The sequence below is a fragment of the Lissotriton helveticus genome, chromosome 9, assembly GCF_964261635.1.
Source record: "Lissotriton helveticus chromosome 9, aLisHel1.1, whole genome shotgun sequence".
Lineage (NCBI taxonomy): Eukaryota > Metazoa > Chordata > Amphibia > Caudata > Salamandridae > Lissotriton > Lissotriton helveticus.
The window spans coordinates 139,354,802-139,373,275 of record NC_136070.1 but is presented as its reverse complement, the minus strand read 5'-3'; the positions used below and the strand labels follow the sequence as shown (position 1 = coordinate 139,373,275).

At 44.5% G+C, this 18,474-nt stretch overlaps 1 protein-coding gene across 2 annotated transcripts in view; it reads left to right on the top strand.

Annotated features, from left to right (window-relative positions):
* Positions 1–18,474, top strand: part of JMJD7 (jumonji domain containing 7) — a 50,877-nt gene that overhangs the window by 20,010 nt on the left and 12,393 nt on the right. For both annotated transcript variants that reach the window (XM_078659648.1, XM_078659647.1), the window contains exons 3-4: positions 5,633–5,886; positions 7,533–7,589. In XM_078659648.1, coding sequence (XP_078515774.1) covers positions 5,633–5,886; positions 7,533–7,589 — 311 coding nt within the window. The remainder of the gene's footprint in view (positions 1–5,632; positions 5,887–7,532; positions 7,590–18,474) is intronic.

Genomic DNA, 18,474 nt, shown 5'->3' with positions numbered 1-18,474 from the left:
ATCCATTGCACCTTCAGATGGTGCTTAAAAGCAATAGCAATGCCACCTCTGGTCTTTCCTACTCTGTCTAAATGTATACATTTATATCCCTCCGGAATAGCCAAATTAATAGAGGGATGGTTTGTAGGAATTAGCCATGTTTCTGTAATAAAACAGATTTCTGGAGAAGATCAGATCCCATATTCAGTGGGATGTTTGGCTAGGGATCGGACATTGCATAGAATATACTTAGGACTCATGGAATCCTTATTCAATACAGTTTGTAATTCAGAGAATGAGGGTGTATTCAGATTGCTCTGAAAGAAGCAAGATCTGCAAGCGACCGGACCTTCCAGGGCCGTAGGAAGTTTGGTTGAACAGCATATATTAGACGCATGGTTTGTTAAACCTATCGTTCTGATGTTGTGCAAGGCTTTACTAGTGTACCTCATATAGTCCGTCGTCCGAATAATGGTACCATTCTGGGCTCGTTCGGGCGCGGACAGGGTCAGACGGGCTCGCCACTGGCACGCCTGCGGCACACCTGCTGCGCGCGTCTGCTGCGCGTACGTGCTGGGATGGTCATTTATACTATGAGGTAAAACTGGCCCGCCCACTCAAAACTAAAAACAGTTAAAAAGATTCCGGGCTTTCCGCCTCTGGAATCGCTAGGGTGGCGCGTGCGCGCTCGGGATCCCCTTTTATACTAGAAGCAAAACAACTGGCCCACGTACTCAATTTCCCCCCAAGATGGCGGCCTTGTGAGTTACCGAGTCCCTCCACCGGTCAGCACCTGATCGGCTGAGACGGTGAGGGATGTGAGTGGGGATATCAGAAAAGCACTAAGATCGTGGGGTAGGTACGTGATAGCAACAAGTGAGTAGCGCACAACCACCGTGCAAAAAAAAGAGATAAAAACAGTTAAAAAAATTCCCGGCTTTCCGCCTCAGGAATCGCTAGGGTGGCGCGTGCGCGCTAGGGAGCCCCTTTTATACTAGAAGCAAAACAACTGGCCCGCACACTCAATTTCCCCCCAAGATGGCGGCCTTGTGAGTTACCCAGTCCCTCCACCGGTCAGCACCTAATCGGCTGAGACAGTGAGGAATGTGAGTGGGGATGTCAGAAAAGCACCAAGATCGTGGGGAGGTACGTGATAGCAACAAGTGAGTAGCGCACAATCACCGTGCAAAAGAAAGAGATAAAAACAGTTAAAAAGATTCTCGGCTTTCCGCCTCAGGAATCGCTAGGTGTCATTATGTTGGTGTCATTCCCATCCATGTCTATGGACAGCTGTTTCACAACAATCTCAATCCAACCAACATTGCTACCTACTGGCACCACTACCTTACCATTTGGCCATTTATTCCCCCAAGACAAAGCTCTTTAAATTTAAAATGTAATGTGTAAAATGTTTTTTCAGTAATTTGGCACAATATGGCCAACGTCTGCCCTATGAAAATCTGTCATGGCACTGCAGGCCTTTTAGCAAGACGTGAGTTTCATTACACAAGTCATATCAAGCAACGATTTCTCACCTCACTCCACTTCAGGGCTGCACAGCAGTAACCCTCGAACTTCCAAAGAGTGTCCTCTCCTAAGAAACCAACCATCCTTTTCAAACAATTCAAAGACAAATGCACTTCTATCTTCTGGCTTCTTTGATTGACATATTTGTCTCTGGTTGTCTTGTTTTTGATGAGTAAAATTAACTTTTGTTTCACCTTTTCTAAATTAAATCTTTGGTGGATCTTGACAACTACAGTGTTAGCGTATGCCTATATCTTTCTTTTTTTTAAAAACTTTAGTACAGCCGATATGACCATAAAAGTATATGTATGATACAGTACTTTCATTCGATTCAAAGATAACATAGTAAAAGGAAATCCAATCGTCTCACAGGAGTGCATGCCTATATCAAAATCCCCTTTATCTGAAAATAGCACAACCTTCTGAATGCTTAAACTGTTCATAATCCTGCTTCAACCTACAGTACAAAAAGCAGAAAAGCGGGTGGAAGTTTCTCAATATATCAGAATTTAGCTCTGTTTATAATGATCTCTCCAAAGCTTTGAAAACAGTGTCCTTCAAGACTGATTGTTCAGCATTGTTTGGCCATTGAGCTGAACTCAACTTCATTGGTAATCGCTCCCCTGCAACGGTCTTGTGTATATCTTGTCTCTAAGTGAACATTTCTTGCAGTGCAAAAAATCCCATTGCCACTCTTTTGCCAGTTTCCACACTTGCTAGATTGTCATTGGTGTTGGTGAGTGTCAGTATGCCGTCACACATAAGCGATGCCCACCCATCTGTTCTTGTACCTTCTGTTCTGATGGCACCCAACTATATTTAGACCCTATGTGCTGAAAACACACACCTATTACTGGTATATGTTGTCCAACTACTGTTTTAAGTGCCTCTTTTTCAGAACATCCTATCAGAATGCTGGGAAGATTGAGGCAAGCTAGACTGGAAGGCGTAGCCACGTTTCTCCACCAGATGCTAAAAATATGAACCTCTCCATCATCTGATGGTCCTTTTAGCCAACACAGCTGATACCAGCATCAGCCTTTTCATTAAACTCTGCAAACATCACACACAAACCTTAGATAACCCAAACCCTTACGCACTTAAGAAAACTTCAGCAAGTGAAAAGGAGCTCGGCTATGCTGAATAAATTCCTGATAAGGATGCTTGTAGCTCACCTTTCACAAAGCAGACTCTTATTTTTTGTTGTTGTTGCGGTGGCACAGTTAGGTTGACGACATTTGTAGGAAGAGAGATGCTGACCTTGGTACTGCTCTGGCTAAAATGTCAGCCGCAATGTCCTCGAAATCCACAGTTGCTCCCTTGTCTAAAAGATGCTTGTAATGGGTCCTGAGATGGGTGGAGGCTTAAAGCAAGGTATTGACTGGAAAAGAGAGCAGGTGCACACGTAAAAAGCCAATAGCGTCTTTGCGGGCCGAAGTATTACTTTCTTTTTATTTTTTTTAATCAAGCTAAAATGAGAACAACACACTAGTTCTTCCCGGTGATCCACATCCAGCATCCCCAGATTCTCTAACCTTTACTTGTACAATATGGTAAGGGCTTCAATGCAACCCAATTGGGAATTAGATAGAAATGTGGATATTAATATAAAAAAGATAATCTCACCCGTATCAGCAGTTGACCTCTCTCCCACTCCAATACCGCCCCCCTCAAGAACTTCCTGATAATTGACCCTACAATTCTTCATCTGGAAGAACATACCTTAACCTATGGAGGTGCCTCTAGAAGTTACAAAAGAAATGTGACCTTGAGGTTAAACTGTTTAATGTTGAGGTTCCTTGGCGGTTATATAGTTTGACAGCAAGAAAACATTAAGCTAACATTAATTCAATGTTGAAAGCAATGACAACAGAATATGTGTAGCCATTGAACAGTAAATAATGTATATGTGGAAATCTCCTCTATTTAAAATTGCAGAGTGACATATTTTTTCAAGAAATATGTTTTATACAGTATGACACTGCACATATCGGGATAACTCTATCCCCAGTCTGTAACCTCTGCAGAATGCTAATGATTGCAGTGTTGATTATGATCATGTATACTTTCAAATGCCAATAAAACTGTTTAAAGAATGCTGTGTATGGAAACTGTCTTGTCTACCTTTAGTGACCACAACAAAGCCATGAATCATTGACAAACTCAATTGTTCCATCATTTGTGTATTGAAAGATGTTTGGAATCAAATACACTTTACGAATGCAAAAACAACAATTGATGACAGAATGCAGAACAATGTCATACATGCACCCTAGTACAGAGATCTCGGCCTAAATCCATGTTTTTTTTGCTCACCATGCCATTCCAGTTTGGACCCAGCCATATACAAATCAGACTTGACCCTGTGCGCAATGGGAACAGTCCAGCCCGAACTACCAGGCCAGGTCCTCCCTGGACTGAAAACAAGCATCCTTAGACCGGTTTCTGGGTTTCACCCCTCTTCAGCCAGGATAGCTTGACTCCAGTGGCATGGAGAGCACGGGACCCACGTCTGGGCATACCCGTCCCACTCGGGGTGACAAATGTAAAAACAACAATTGATGGACAGAATGCAGAACAATGTCATTCATGCACCCCAGTACAGAGATCTGGGCCTAAATCCATCGTTTTTTTCCATCCATCAATTGTGTGTCTTTCAGATACACTTTACAACACGTGCCAGGGTGGATATGGGTGTAGTCTCTCAACTGGTAAGGTATTAAGAGTACAGTGATACTGAAATATTCACCCATTTTAAGATTACCATTAAAAGGCTTTGTATGCACGTGTAGTTGGGAGGTGGCCATTTTTCTAAGTAAAAAATGGGAGTGGAATGAGGTGGGCCCCTAATGAGGGTCTCTTGAGGGCTCTTATGGTGTCTGTAATGTCTGGTTTCTTCCTGAGAGTCTCTCTAGCACAGTCACATGGCCAGAGATGCTGGTGGTAGTACCAGGGCACTGGGGTGATTTCCTACCTCCTTCCTCTACATGGCCAATGAGATGACTGGCAACCTGTAATTGTCAGACTTGTGACTGGTGAGGAACAGGAGATGGTCAAAGGAGGGAGAAGACAAGAAGCCAAATGTGGGAAGGAAAGAGAGAAAAAGAGCGGGACAAGCAGGAATAAGGACAAGGAGAAGGTACAGGAAGAATGATGGAGTGCAGGGATGAGCAGAAGGGGCACATGGTGACCATGCTATTAGTCAGAACTCCACAACGACTATTCAGATGAGTTTAGATGCACAAATGAGGCTTTGGTGAGCAGTGTGAGATGCTGGCACGGTGTATAGGGGCAAGGTATGGCCTTGGTGGGCACTTTGCGAGGCTGGCACTGGTTGGCATAGGAGGACAAGACACAGTGGTCCAGAGTGAGAACCTTAACCCTGCAAACATCTGGTACTGATGGGTAAGGTGAGGAGATGGCATTGCTTGGTAGTGTGAGACACTTGCACTAGTGGTCAACGAGAATAACATGCACTAATTTGATATGAGAGAGCAAAAGACTGTAGCACAATGACACAGTTGTGTCCTTGTTGATGGCAGGTTTCAAAGGCGTGTTCTTAATCCTCCCGGGCTCTTTACTGCACATTTGCCCTTAAGCCATCAAGCCAACCCCTGTTCACAGAAGGATGACTGTATTTTCTGTCTAGTTCACCAGGTACATTGATGAGCAGTCTTGAGATATTCGCTTTGCCGTAATGTGGCTAAAATGTTGTGGATGCTTCTGGGCATACCATATTTTCTTAGCTCAGAAAATTTGGCATCCTGGTGTACTTTCATGCTTATTTATTTGAAAACTGCATACAAGGAAAATTAAAATACACCAAATCCTTATGTTGGCAAGGACAAAACTTGCACAATCTAACTCATTCAGAAAATGTAGAAATACGCCAGTCGAAATGATAGGAAAAGTGTAAACCCCTTTAAGACATGCCATGCACCTCTTAGGAAGTAAGCACATGTAAGGAAAAGAGAGCACCCTCTGTGCTTGTAGAAGAGATAAGAATGGTGGGAACTCCTTAAGAAGTACTTCAGGTTAAGATGTTGTAGTAAGATGCCTTTTCATTGAGCTCTTGAAATGCTCTTGAATTTTTGTTTTTAATGTACATATGTTTCCTTTTTCATAGACAAGTAGTGGGTTCCAGGGACGTTAGCGTGGCCGTGACTCCCAATGGTTATGCCGATGCTGTATACGGAGATAGGTTTGTCATGCCAGAAGAACGGCGGATGACCTTCAGCTCCTTTCTGGACATTGTGGAGAAGAAGGTGACCCGGCCAGGAGTATTCTATGTCCAGAAGCAGTGCTCCAACCTTACTGAGGAGTTCTCCCAGCTCATCGATGATGTTGAGCCCGATATCCCATGGATGACTGAAGCCTTGGGTACAAGCACAGAAATATCTTTTTTACCTAGATTTAGCGATATCTCACTAAAGCTAAATGAATACGCATGAGTTATAGTCTGGGGCATTGCACAAGGGATTCCAGCTTAGGGTGGAAGGGTTGTATCAAAGTATGAAATACAGCACACTAATGGAATTCGACCCTCCTATTATCTTTATCTGGAAGAGCCTTGTGGAGGAGGTGCCACAGGAACATTATGATTTATAATGTATGAGCTAGTGATGAGTTGCTTATCAATTTAAGTGTTTCTCTTGTAACAAACCTAACTTTTTTTGCAATGATTATTTGATGCATGTCATCTTCAATTGTAGTGTCAATATAATATTTTTCAATAAAATCATTTAGGAGTTACCTGAAGGAAATTGTTGCATGCTTTGACCAGGCCATTGCTCCAATTGAGAGGCAGTTCCCACAGGAATCTGACAATAGTGGACCAGTGAAATGTTTGTGAAGGACCCTCACTCAGACCTCCATTAGAGACTCCCTTGTTGAAATACTGCAGTACACACAGGTCAAACCCACCAGGATTTCACGCTTTGGAAAAAGAATTTGCAAACTCAGCAGTTTTGTAAAAATCCTGCTCTTTTAACACAAGTGCCTCCGAAATTCCCAAGTTTGACAAAAATAAATAAATAATTCACCCCCGGGCCCCTCCCATGCCCCATGGGTGGCAGGTCCAAAACTTGATACAAGTTATTGACCCCCTGGGGCCCGCCTCCCATAGGGCACCCGGGAGCATCACTTTTTAATAAGTTTAGGGCCCGCCGCCGACATGGCATGCGGTGGGCCCAGAGGGCATTTTTTATCATGCTTCGGCCGAGCAGCCTGCCCGAAACTTGATAAAATGAATGCCCCTTGGGCCCGCCACATGCCCTGTGGACCCAAAACTTGATAAAAAACGAATGCCCCCCTAGGCAGTGGGCCCAGGGGGCATTATATTTTATCAAGATGTTGGCCGTCCGGCCACAGGACTCCCAGGAGCATTTGTTTTTATTAAGTTTTGGGTTCGCTGCCCACATGGCATGTGGTGGGCCCAGAGGGCATTTATCTTTATCAAGTTTCGGGCTCAGCAGCCGGCCTGAAACTTGATAAAAATCAATGATCCTTGGGCCCGCCGCATGCCCCTGGGCCCAAAACTTGATTAAAAACGAATGTCTCCCGGGCTTCGGGCCCAGGGGGTATTATTTTTAGCAAGTTTTGGGCCCGGCGGCCACAGGGCACACAGCAGTCCCAAGGATAATTTTTTTAAAATCACATTTTGCCTAATTGTGCTGCAAAAGCTGCAAATTTATGATGCAAAATGTGCTTGTCCATGCCGCAATAACCTGAAGGGTCTGACCAGTACCTATTGACAGCTGGTATCCGCGTTGAAAAAGGGGTATTATTATTGTTGAATTGTTGATACTTTAAAGTTGCAGCCTCAGCCGCCATGCACATTGAGTGCCTAGAACGTTTGTGAATCTTTGATCTGTCTTATCTCTGATCTTGTCAAGTCTGTAATGATCTAGAGGTATGTGGGAAACTTTGATCAAACACTGAAGAAATTATTGGTTGCCGGTATTCGAATTTGGTTGTGAATTCATAATGTCCCGGGGTCATCACTGTTGCCTTTGTTTCCTCCTTAGGAAAGAAACCTGATGCTGTAAACTTCTGGCTTGGGGAGTCGGCTGCAGTAACATCAAGTAAGCACAGTACTCTCCTGCTTTGGTAATTGTATTCAATCAATCAGGGTTGATAAAGCACAGCTACTCACCCGCGAGGGTCTCAAAGCGCTAGGGTGGAGGGAGGGGGCGTCTCTTTTGAGTGCTGGGTTCATCCGAAGAGCCAGTTCCTGAGGTCCTTCTTGAACTCGAGCAGTGTAGGGACTTGGTGGAGGGGGAGGTCATGTGGCCGTTACCTCTCCCATTGCGTTGTAGTCTTGTAGACTAGAAGTGTAAGAAGTCAGACAGACCTGTCTAAAAATCGCTTACATCTGCAGGTGCTATAGCAAAGTCCCACCCGAACCCCAGACTAGCTCACACACGTTAGAATTAAACTACATTAGATATCAGGAGTATGCAAATTATCATAATAATATCTATGCAATTAAACATGATATAAGGGTGAAAGCTAGATACACCCCAAACTCTGTTCATCATTCATTCCTAATCTATTTGTAAAATATCTGATTGTATCGCATTTAACCGGCCCACAGCTTGATGTATTTAATTTGAAATATTTCATAATGCTTGCATTCCTGGATCTCTCCCCCTCTCCCCCCCCCCCCCCGACAACCCCCCCCCCCCGCAATACCTGTATGTCTCAAAATGGAGCCCTAACTGGTCAGTCTGCTTGTGCCACCGCAGTTGGTGGGATCTTTTGTACCATTTTAATGCATGAGGGTCAGTGGAACAAGTGAGTGCCTCTCTCACTCGGAGTCTGCATTTGTTACAGAGGACTGAAATAGGTGTATTAAGAAGCCTATGGCAGCTTCTCCTTTGTATTCATTTAATTCCGTCAGCACAATGCTTCCACAAGGTCAGCCTGCAAGCTGAATTCTAGATAGTGTAAAATGCTGCAAAGAATGGAAAATCCTTGTGATATGAGCAGCAAAAATATATGAATTTAGTAAATACAGTTTATTTTAACAAACATTAAACCCTTGTTACTGAAAATCTGATTTTATGCGGTATAATTTGTCATGCGTTCAAATCCGTACAGTGCCCAAACAAGGACCATGTTAATATGCAGGCCTGTGACCTTGAAGCAGAATAGAAAAAGCTTGCTTACATACAACACCACTCAGATCACTTTCAATAACAAATAATCCGCTACCTTGGAGTCTAGAAAAGTCTGTTCTGGATTGTCATCAGTGCTTGTTGCCTCTGCAGACATATATGCTCAAAGTAGTTGTGTCCATTTCCCCTGATGTCTTTTATAAATACTCTTACCCTGCTGTTCACGCTACTCCCTAATTGAGATTTACATCAAATGTTTAAATTTCCCATACCAATACCTCTGACATGCAGTATTTGATTGGTTAAAGAACCAAGTTTGGAGAATTGAACCTGTAGTGAAAGGGTTCATTAAGTTGTGATTCTGTCTTTCTCAACAAGTGCCATAGATGCTTAGGAGGATTAGAGGTAAGGTAGAATATACAGTTAATGGCCTATGTCCTTGCGAATGCCGATGACCGTCACAGGCAACCCCCTTGCTAAAAACATGTCCACACACTTGCATAATAATTTGACAATGAAGTGGTAGTAGTAATTATACCACTGCCAGTCTCCAAATTACGGGTGCACGCTGATATTTGCTGCAAGGATACTCTTTGGGTTGGGATGTTAGTGATCGAGAAGTAATTTGGAGACTGGCAGTGGTATAATTACTACTACTGTATCATCAAATTATTATGCACACTTATAGATCATGCAGGAACAGAGTTATAACAGGAATTATGATTGGCATTAATGGTCTTGTACAACTCTACTCTACCCAGTTCACTTTGCAGCCCTGAGGAAGTCGATAGGCTTACTCGCAATACGACGAAACACGTGTTGGCTGCTTGGTCTTGGCTCCTGTTTTTGTACGTCATATGAATTACAGGATGGATATGGAATAAGAACACCTGAGAATAAAGAATACTTGAACTTTATGACCCTTCTGATATTTGATGAATGATATTTTGAGTGCTCGGGACTCCTTCTTTGTTTATGTTGACTTTCACCCCTATGCTGGGGGTTTATCTGTTGAGGTTGCTTGATAGACAACCTTGTTCTAGAGCACCAGTTGATTATATTATAAGCATTACTCAGATGCCAGACCTTTCGTGAGCTCCTTTTGTCAGTCTGGCTACCCCTCCTTTAGCATATATTAAACTTGTATTTAATACATTTTAAATAATGTAATTATTTTAAATTAATATCTTATTTAGTCATTTTAAATAAATTATAACATAATTGTTATTAATTTAGATCTATTTTCTAAATTGTGAAAGATAAGCAAACTGGTTTAATTTTGAGGTGTTTATTGTTATTAGGAACAAAAATAAATGTACATATTCTGGATTTCAGTAATAATTTTTTAATTAATATTATCATTTGGGCAGCTTTGTGTTAATAGAAATGGAGGTTAGGTTAATGTGTGATTTTGAAAAAAATAGATTTAAGTTAAAAAAAATTAGATTGACAGTATTCACTTTTTTTGAGAGTTTAGAAATGTAGAAAAGTATTTGTATTTGTGAAATAGTATTGTTTTTTTAAAAATATGCATTTTAAAAATAACATTAAATGCATTGGTTACCGAAGTTATATTTTTTATAGGATATCAAATTAAGTGTATTTAATATGTATGTACATATATACATGTACATATAATATATAACTTTTTAAGAAATTAGCTTTTTTGAATTAGGATAATGAATCGGAAAACACTACCTTCTAATATCTGTATTTTCTCTCAAGTTATTCTGACAGCAGATAAAATACCAATTCAATCATCTGCCTCACAAATATATGCGCTTTCCCCAGTGTTTGTGGGGTTGGAGTTAAAATAGTAAGTCTGACCCCCTCTTTAATGCATACACGTTCTATAGTGCCAGGACTGATCCTGTCTTGTTAGGACTGGTTAGGATAGTCCACTGTGAATGTGCACTTTCCCCAATTTAGTAGGCCGGAATTTATAATAGTAATCTCAACCTCCCCGAATATCAAATCTATGCACTTCTCATAATGTTTGTTGGATTGTAGTTAGAATAGTAAATCTTACCCAAGCAAATAGGTGCACTTTTTCCAGTGTTAGTGTTATTAGAGGTAGATAGTAAATCTATTCGTTTGAGGGTATGCAGTTTCCCCAAAGATTGTGGGACTGGAGTTAGAGTAGTAATTCAAAGTGCGCACCTAAAACAAGACAATATGTGCACTTTCCTCAATGTTTGAGGAACTGATTTAGAATACTAAATGTAAAACTTCCCAACCCACGCCTTCCCAAATGTATACACGTTTCTCAATTTATGTTCAGCTGGATGTAGATTAGTATTTCTCAGTCCCCATTTTTTCTCAAAAAATTGTGTAGGATTGTGTATAGAAATGTGCTTTTTTTCAATTCTATTTTTTTTAATTTTTTTTATTTTTTTTTAAAGCGCACAATAACCCGTAAGGGTCTCTAGGCGCTGGGGGCCATCGGGAAGATTAAGCGAGCTATTGCCCAGAGTCACATGGTGCTGGGCTAACCTGCCGCCGGAGCCGGGGATCGAACCGTGGTCCCCAGATTCCAGCGTCAGTCGCCCTGGCCGCGGCGCCACACCTCTCCCCTATTTTAGTTTGGCATTTTAAATAAGTATGTTCGAGTTAATAATGAATTTCATTAAAAAGTAAAACCTATTTAAGAAATTATTTATAGAATTAAAACTGGTTTAATACATTCTTGAAGTATTTGGAAATATTTATAGTTTTTTTCAATTTCTATATTGATTAAGAATTATAGGCTGATTCCCAAAGCCATCTAAGAGTGCATAAAAGAATATACTCCTCTAGTAATATTTTATGTACTGTTACATGCCTTTGTGAAGTGTCCCCAAAATCTATCCAATGTGAATGTTAAGGGAATAGTCCTAAACAACTCATACAATTAGATAGGACAAAGCCGTCTTTGCAATTTTATTAATAGGGAGATAGATATTTCATGGTTGACTTACAAAGGTATCTAAGAGTACATACAAGAGTACTCCTGTTGTACTAATTTGTGCACTTATGTGCCTAAACATGTTATTATGGTAGGAGTTTTTATTATTAATAAAGTTTAATGTGACTTTTTAAGTACTTGATCTAATTTATATTGTAAGATTAAAAAACTGCAAACGTTTTTTTAAATTAATTGTTTTTAAAATTATTCTTTAATAAAAATGTGTATTAAAAATATATTAAAAATTTTTTCCTTTGTAAAAGTTACAATATATTCAGTATTAAAAATGTTTATTTTAAATGTAAATAAGTTTACATACAATTATTTAAAATAATTATACATTTTTAAGCTGACAGTATTTTTGTACACTTTGTATTTGCTTTTTTGAAAATTCAGTTTATTGAGTACACCGTTTAATTTTAAGACACTACCTTACTCAGAAGTATCTAGTACAATCCCTCTGGATCCCCATATGTAAGAGCGTGGCCCTTGTTCTCAACTCATCTTAATTCCCTGTCCTCCCATTGTGAGCTTTCAAAAGTCCCTTGTCGTGTTGCATTGTCTCTCCATCGTCCGCTTGCTTTGTTTCTTGTGCATGCCCATCCCTGCACTTTTATCTAGTTGAATAGCTTCAAAGGTCTTACATCGGGGAATAGATCAACTCTCTGTTTTCTTTGCCCATGTCATCTAGCATGGATGGCCAAAATTAACTTATGGATTTCCATCTCCCTTCTTTCTAGGAGAGAGGCCATTCGCACTGGTCTCATATTCTGCAGCGCCATGTTTGCCATAGGAGGCTGGTTTCTTTTGTCCCACATTCTGGCCAAAGTGACCTTGCTATTAATAGTAATTGGTCCATTTATTTCCCGTCTCCCATGGTTAATGTCCCAGTGATAATTGTATAGTGCTGACACCTACCCCTTATTTCCTTGGTAGGCTGTCCAGTTTCTCTCCCAGTGGAAGGGGTCTGGTCGCTGCCTCCTTCACTCCTGGCTGTAGGACCCAGTGTCTTATTCATGTGATCCCAGCCCAGAAGCTCCATCTCTCGCTCCTCTTAACCCTCTCGCTCTTCAACTTCTCTGTTGGGCTTGGTATTGCTCAATATCTGCTTTCACTGGCATCTGTAGCGCCACTGCACAGCAGACAGTGAGAGACCGCCTTCCTCCATCTCTCACCACCACACACTCTACTTGCGTACTGCAGTGCCGCTTCATTCTAGTGTGCTGTGGCTGCCACTATCTCGTACCTTTTGAAAGCCTCCAGAGGGGCATGGGTTCTGTGCTGCCAGGAGCTGCAAGGGTGCTGCTCAGTTTGGTTTTTTGTTGTGGAGGTGTTCGTACATCCCCTAAGTCCTTCTGCAGTTTATCCAGACACCTCTTTGTTGCCGGACACCTCTTTGTTGCTGGATTGGAGAAGTGTCAGCCATGTTCCATCTACTCGATATTTTGATACTTTATATTATTATTTTTTTTTTGTTGAAACTTTTTATTGAAAATAAAAACAAGAAAACAGAAAAACAAAACATAGCAAGGCATTACAATAGAATTGTGTCACCATTCGGCTCGTGGGGGGGGTAAAAAACGTAAATCAGAGATCGTTGCAACTAGTAAATCGGGGGGGAGGGGGGGAAAATGAGACCAGAAGTATACAAAACATCTATAATCCTGCGGAGGAAACATCAGGTTGGGAGGAAAACAAGTCAATATCACATTCCGATATGGGGGGAGCACATATATCACCACGGTATGTGTTCCACTGAGTCCAGATTTTCCCCCATTTGCCAGGTGTGCCACGGGAAACATAAACCGTTTTTTCTCGAAACATGCCCCAATCCATGTTTTGTTTCCACACTAGGACAGTCGGAGGCCTCTGGGCTCCCCATAGCTGGGCAATGTCACGCTTGGCGATCATGTTACCCAAGGTCGCCCATCGAAGCTGCGCCAGATTGTAATCATTCGGCTCCCAGACGTTCAGCAAGCACCTCCGCGCTTCAGGCATCAGCCGTACACCCGTAACCTCACTCATTACCGCATGCACGCGATTCCAATAGCTCAGCACAGCCGGACATTCCCAAATCATATGGAGAAATGTGGCCACCATACCGCATCCACGCCTGCACAATCCATCCGCCGAGAATCCCATTTGCATCAGACGCGGACCAGTCACATACACCCTATGCAGAATTTTGAGTTGGACAAACCGAAGGCGTGCCGGGATAGCCACCTCTTTCGGGGAAGAGATCGCGGCCTGCCAGTCTTCATCATCGAGCTCCAGACCATCACTGGTCCACAACCCTCGAAGGCCTTCCAATAAGTCAATCCTAGTATTAATCAGTTTTTTATAAATGAGCGAGATAGTGCTATCAGGGACATGCCCATCTAGTATCCTATCTTCAAGTGGGGATGCTTCCGGCACGTCCGAGCCTCGGGGAAAAACAGACAAGATTGCGTGCCGGACTTGTGAATACCGAAAGGATTCCCTATCATTCAATCCATATTCAACTTTCAATTCCTCAAAAGTTTTGATCCTACCCTTGATCCACACATCATCGACCCTGCTGATCCCTATCATGTCCCACCGATCGAATCCCTTCGATTGCCAAAGGGAGCCAAGTTTATCCGAGGCATAGAGTGGAGTAGCCCGGGTCGGTCTGTCAGCCCATCCCGTGGCCGCCGTAGCCCGATACCACACCTGCACCGCTGTTTTAGTGGGACCCGTAAGAGATCTACCGGCTGACGTCGCCTATAGAGCCCTGTTGTAATCGCCGCCGGGCAGCAACCATTTATCCATCGCAAAGGCCGGGTTTAGTGAATGAGCATAGGTGCCGTGGTTGATGGCCCCTAACTGAGAGGCCCAATAATAGCGACGGATGTCCGGGAGTGCGATGCCGCCATCATACCAAGGGAGCGTGAGCTTCGAAAGGGCAATACGAGAACGGCCCCCCCATATCAACTGTCGCTGTAGACATTCAATCTCCCAGAAATACCCGGCTGGTACTACGTCAAGCGTGTTTTGAAGCGCATAAAGAAATCGGGGGAGCGACATCATCTTAAACAACGCCGCTCGTCCCAGGGGAGAGAGAGGGAGTCTGTTCCACGTTTCTATATCCGCCCGAAGACGTCGGAGAGGGGGCAACAAATTGCGCTCGTAACGAAGCGTAGGGTCTAGGGTAACAAAGATTCCCAGATATTTGAATCCCTCGAGCACCACCGAAATAGGACATCCACGTGGCAAGAGGGGAGCATCGCCGGAAACAACATAAACGCAAGATTTTGACCAATTGATGACTAGACCGGAATTTTTACTGAAAGAAGTCAAAACGTCGAAAAGGACGATCAACGACTTCCGGGGCGACGTAAGGAATAAGAGTATATCATCCGCATACAGAGATATACGGTCTTCAAATTCCGGAGACCATCTAATACCCTTCAAGGATGGTTCCCATCGCAACCAAGCCGCCAATGGTTCTAAGGCAAGAGCAAACAGAAGTGGGGACAGAGGACAGCCCTGGCGCGTACCCCTACCAAGCGCAAAGGAGGCCGAAACACGCCCATTCACCACTACCTGAGCTAAAGGGCCAGCATAAAGCAGCTGCACCCAACGGATAAAGGCGGGTTCAAAACCGAATTTAGAAAGGACCGCCCAAAGATAAGGCTACTCAAGCGTATCAAACGCCATAGTGGCGTCTAGGGACGCCAAGATGGCCGACTCCCGCAGAGTCCCGGCTCGCGCTAGGACTCCATGGAGGCGCCGAAGATTAAGTGCCGTATTGCGATGTGGTATAAAGCCGGATTGGTCCGGGTGAACAAGATCTCCTATAACAGATATCAAACGAGTGGCAAGAACTTTGGCCAGGATCTTAGGTTCAACATTGATCAGGGAAATAGGTCTGAAAGATTCGCAGCGGTCGCGCGGCTTTCCCTCCTTATGGATAACCACTATGGAGGCCAGCCTTTGATCAGGAGGAAGAGACCCTTTCTCTAGGGATTCCAAGAACATCGATCGCAAATACGGCGCCAGTACGTCGGGACGGAGCTTGTAAAGCTCGATGGGGAGTCCATTAGGGCCCGAGGCCTTCCCGGAGCGAATCGATCGGATAGCTGTCGCAATTTCATCAACCGTGAGCAGAGCTTCCAGTAGGTCCCGCTCCGGGTCAGACAAGCATGGCAGCGAGATATCGCGTAGAAGCAAGCGGGAGTCCTGCTCTGGTCGAGCGGACACAGGGGAGTACACTACCCGAAAATAATCGTCGAACCGCGCAACGATCCCAGCAGGGTCAGTGATACTTTCACCATTCACATCAACTATGACGAGGACAACTCGACTCGCGCATTCTCTCCTATCCAACCAAGCAAGCAACTTCCCAGCCTTATCTCCCACATCATACAGACGCCCTTGCTGTTCACGACCCATCTCTTTCGCAGCGTCAGTTACAAGTGCTCTATATTCGTGCTGTTTTAGGTCTAACAAGTGCAGCTTCTCAGGGGAGGCTCCAGAGTCCAACTCTCCCTCAAGGATGGTAAGTTCAGTCTCAAGACGGACAACCTCTTCCCGCTTACACCTCTTAACATTGCCAATCGATGAGAGGGCTTGTCCCCGAATGACAGTTTTATACGCCTCCCACAAGGTGACAGAAGAGGACACTGAATCCACATTTTCAGCAAAGTAATGATCGATCGCTTTAAGTAATTCCACTCTAATCTTAGGATCACGGAGGTACCATGGGTTAATCGGGGCAATCCGACCTCCCGACCCCAGACGAGCGTTCACAACTAACCACAGCGGGGAGTGATCCGAAATACCCCTGGCAAGATGTTTCACCTCCCCTATGAGGGAAGCCTGGGAGGAGGGCATCAAAACATAATCTAATCTCGAAAGGCTGCCATGGGCCCCGGAGTGAAAAGTATACTGCCGTTGCCCAGGATGATGTAAACGCCAGCAATCGGTTAGCCCCATTGCCTCCAGGAAGTCCCCCAGCCAGGATTGAGATTTAGCAAGGATACGGGGAGGGTGACGATCATACATTCCAGACACTACTGAGTTGAAATCCCCCCCTGCTACAAGTACACCCTCGGGCACTCCCAGGATCACTTTTCCCAAATCAGCATAGGTCGTAGTTTGAAGGCCTGGGGGTATGTAAACCGAGAGTAAAGTAATCACCCTCCCTTCCCAGCGCCCTACAATAGCGGCATAACTCCCCCTATCATCAAGTATCACGTCATCAATAGCAAGGGGGAGGGAGGTCCGAACCAGAATGCCCACCCCTCTGGAGCCGGAAGTGAAACCCGAGTGGGCCATGAGACGGTATCCACGCCTATTCATGGCGTGGCACGTATTACCAAGCAAGTGTGTTTCTTGAAGCAAAACCACATCAGGAGACAAGCGTCGTAGCAACTGTAAAACCACCCCCCGTTTAATTCTGTCTCCCAACCCATTTATGTTCCAACACAGAATGCGTAGTCCCCTATCCCCCATCCCAGCATCCACCCCAGGTCCCCCCCACACCCGCCGCGACACTGCAACACAGGAGATCATCAGTACTATGCCTTGAATAAAAAAAAAACCTAAACGTGAACCCCCCAACCCCCCAAACCAACATTATACCCCCCACCCCGCACCCCTGCGTGAGACTCAAAAGCCACCCCAACTTGCAGTGTGCCTGTCGCCCTAACATACAACTAATCTACGAAAAGAACCCCAGAGGAGGAAGACACACCAGACCCCCTCCCACACCCCATTAAGACAACACAATAGCGGACAATAGTAGCATAGCATCAAACCACTGCCGAAAGTCAATACGTTGGTCCAGGAGCCGATTCACTCCCTATTCCTGCTCCATCAGGCCGCCCTCCGCTCCACCGGAGTGTTCCGAATTATCAAATTGTTCCTGTCCAGGGGGCAACGAGTCCAACCAGTCACTAGCAGCTCCAGGATGGTCAAAGAAAAACGTTCTATCATTGTGAACCACACGCAGTCGAGCCGGGAAAAGCATGGCATATTTCATGGCTCTGTCTCTCATTCTCTTCTTCACCCCTTGAAATCCCAGTCGCTGCCTCTGAACCTGTTTGGTGAAGTCCGGGTAGAAGCTGATCGCGGCGTTTTCATATTTCGTAGGGCCCGATGTGCGGGACGCCTGCAGGATCGCATCTCTGTCACGAAAGTTAAAGATCCGCGCAATAATGGGGCGCGGAGAAGCTCCCAGCTTGGGCGGGCCACTAGGGATTCGGTGGGCCCGTTCCACTGCGAAAAACTTGCTCAGGACCTTGGGCGCTAGGTGATTCAGGACAAGGTCCTCCACCAGTAGGTCTACTGCTGACGAGTCCGTCGTCTCCGGGACACCAACCAACCGGACGTTGTTCCGCCGTGCGCGGCCTTCAAAATCGTCCAAGCGTCGAGAGAGGTAGTCACGGGCGGATCTCAAATTACCGACCTCCGTCTGTAATTCAGAGACGTCGGCGACAAGACTGGACGTCTTCAGGTCAAGGGATTTGACCTTCTCGTTAGTCTTTCCGAGGTCTGCCCTGATAAGATTAACATCTATAGTAACCGTGTCCAGCTTGTGAGTCAGGGCCTCATATTGTTGTCCCAACGCGGCCTTCATCCCAGCAATGGCGCCCATGACGTCCTTCAACGACGGTTCTTCATCCAACAGGGAGTCATCCCCAAAGGTGGCCGGGGGTTTAGTCATACCACTCGGAGAGCCCTTAGTGAGGGTATAGCGATCCATAACGTTGGACTGCACAGGGCCTCCCCGAGTTGCCGGTCTGGTCTTGCGCCTCTCCGCCTCGGGCTTGGTAGTCATTTTAGGTCGTGCGCCACGGAGGGTATTCTGAGACCTAGTAAAAATGGCGACACTCTATACGCCCGGATCAATTCGGAGAATAGGTGGAGGGCCAGCCACTGATC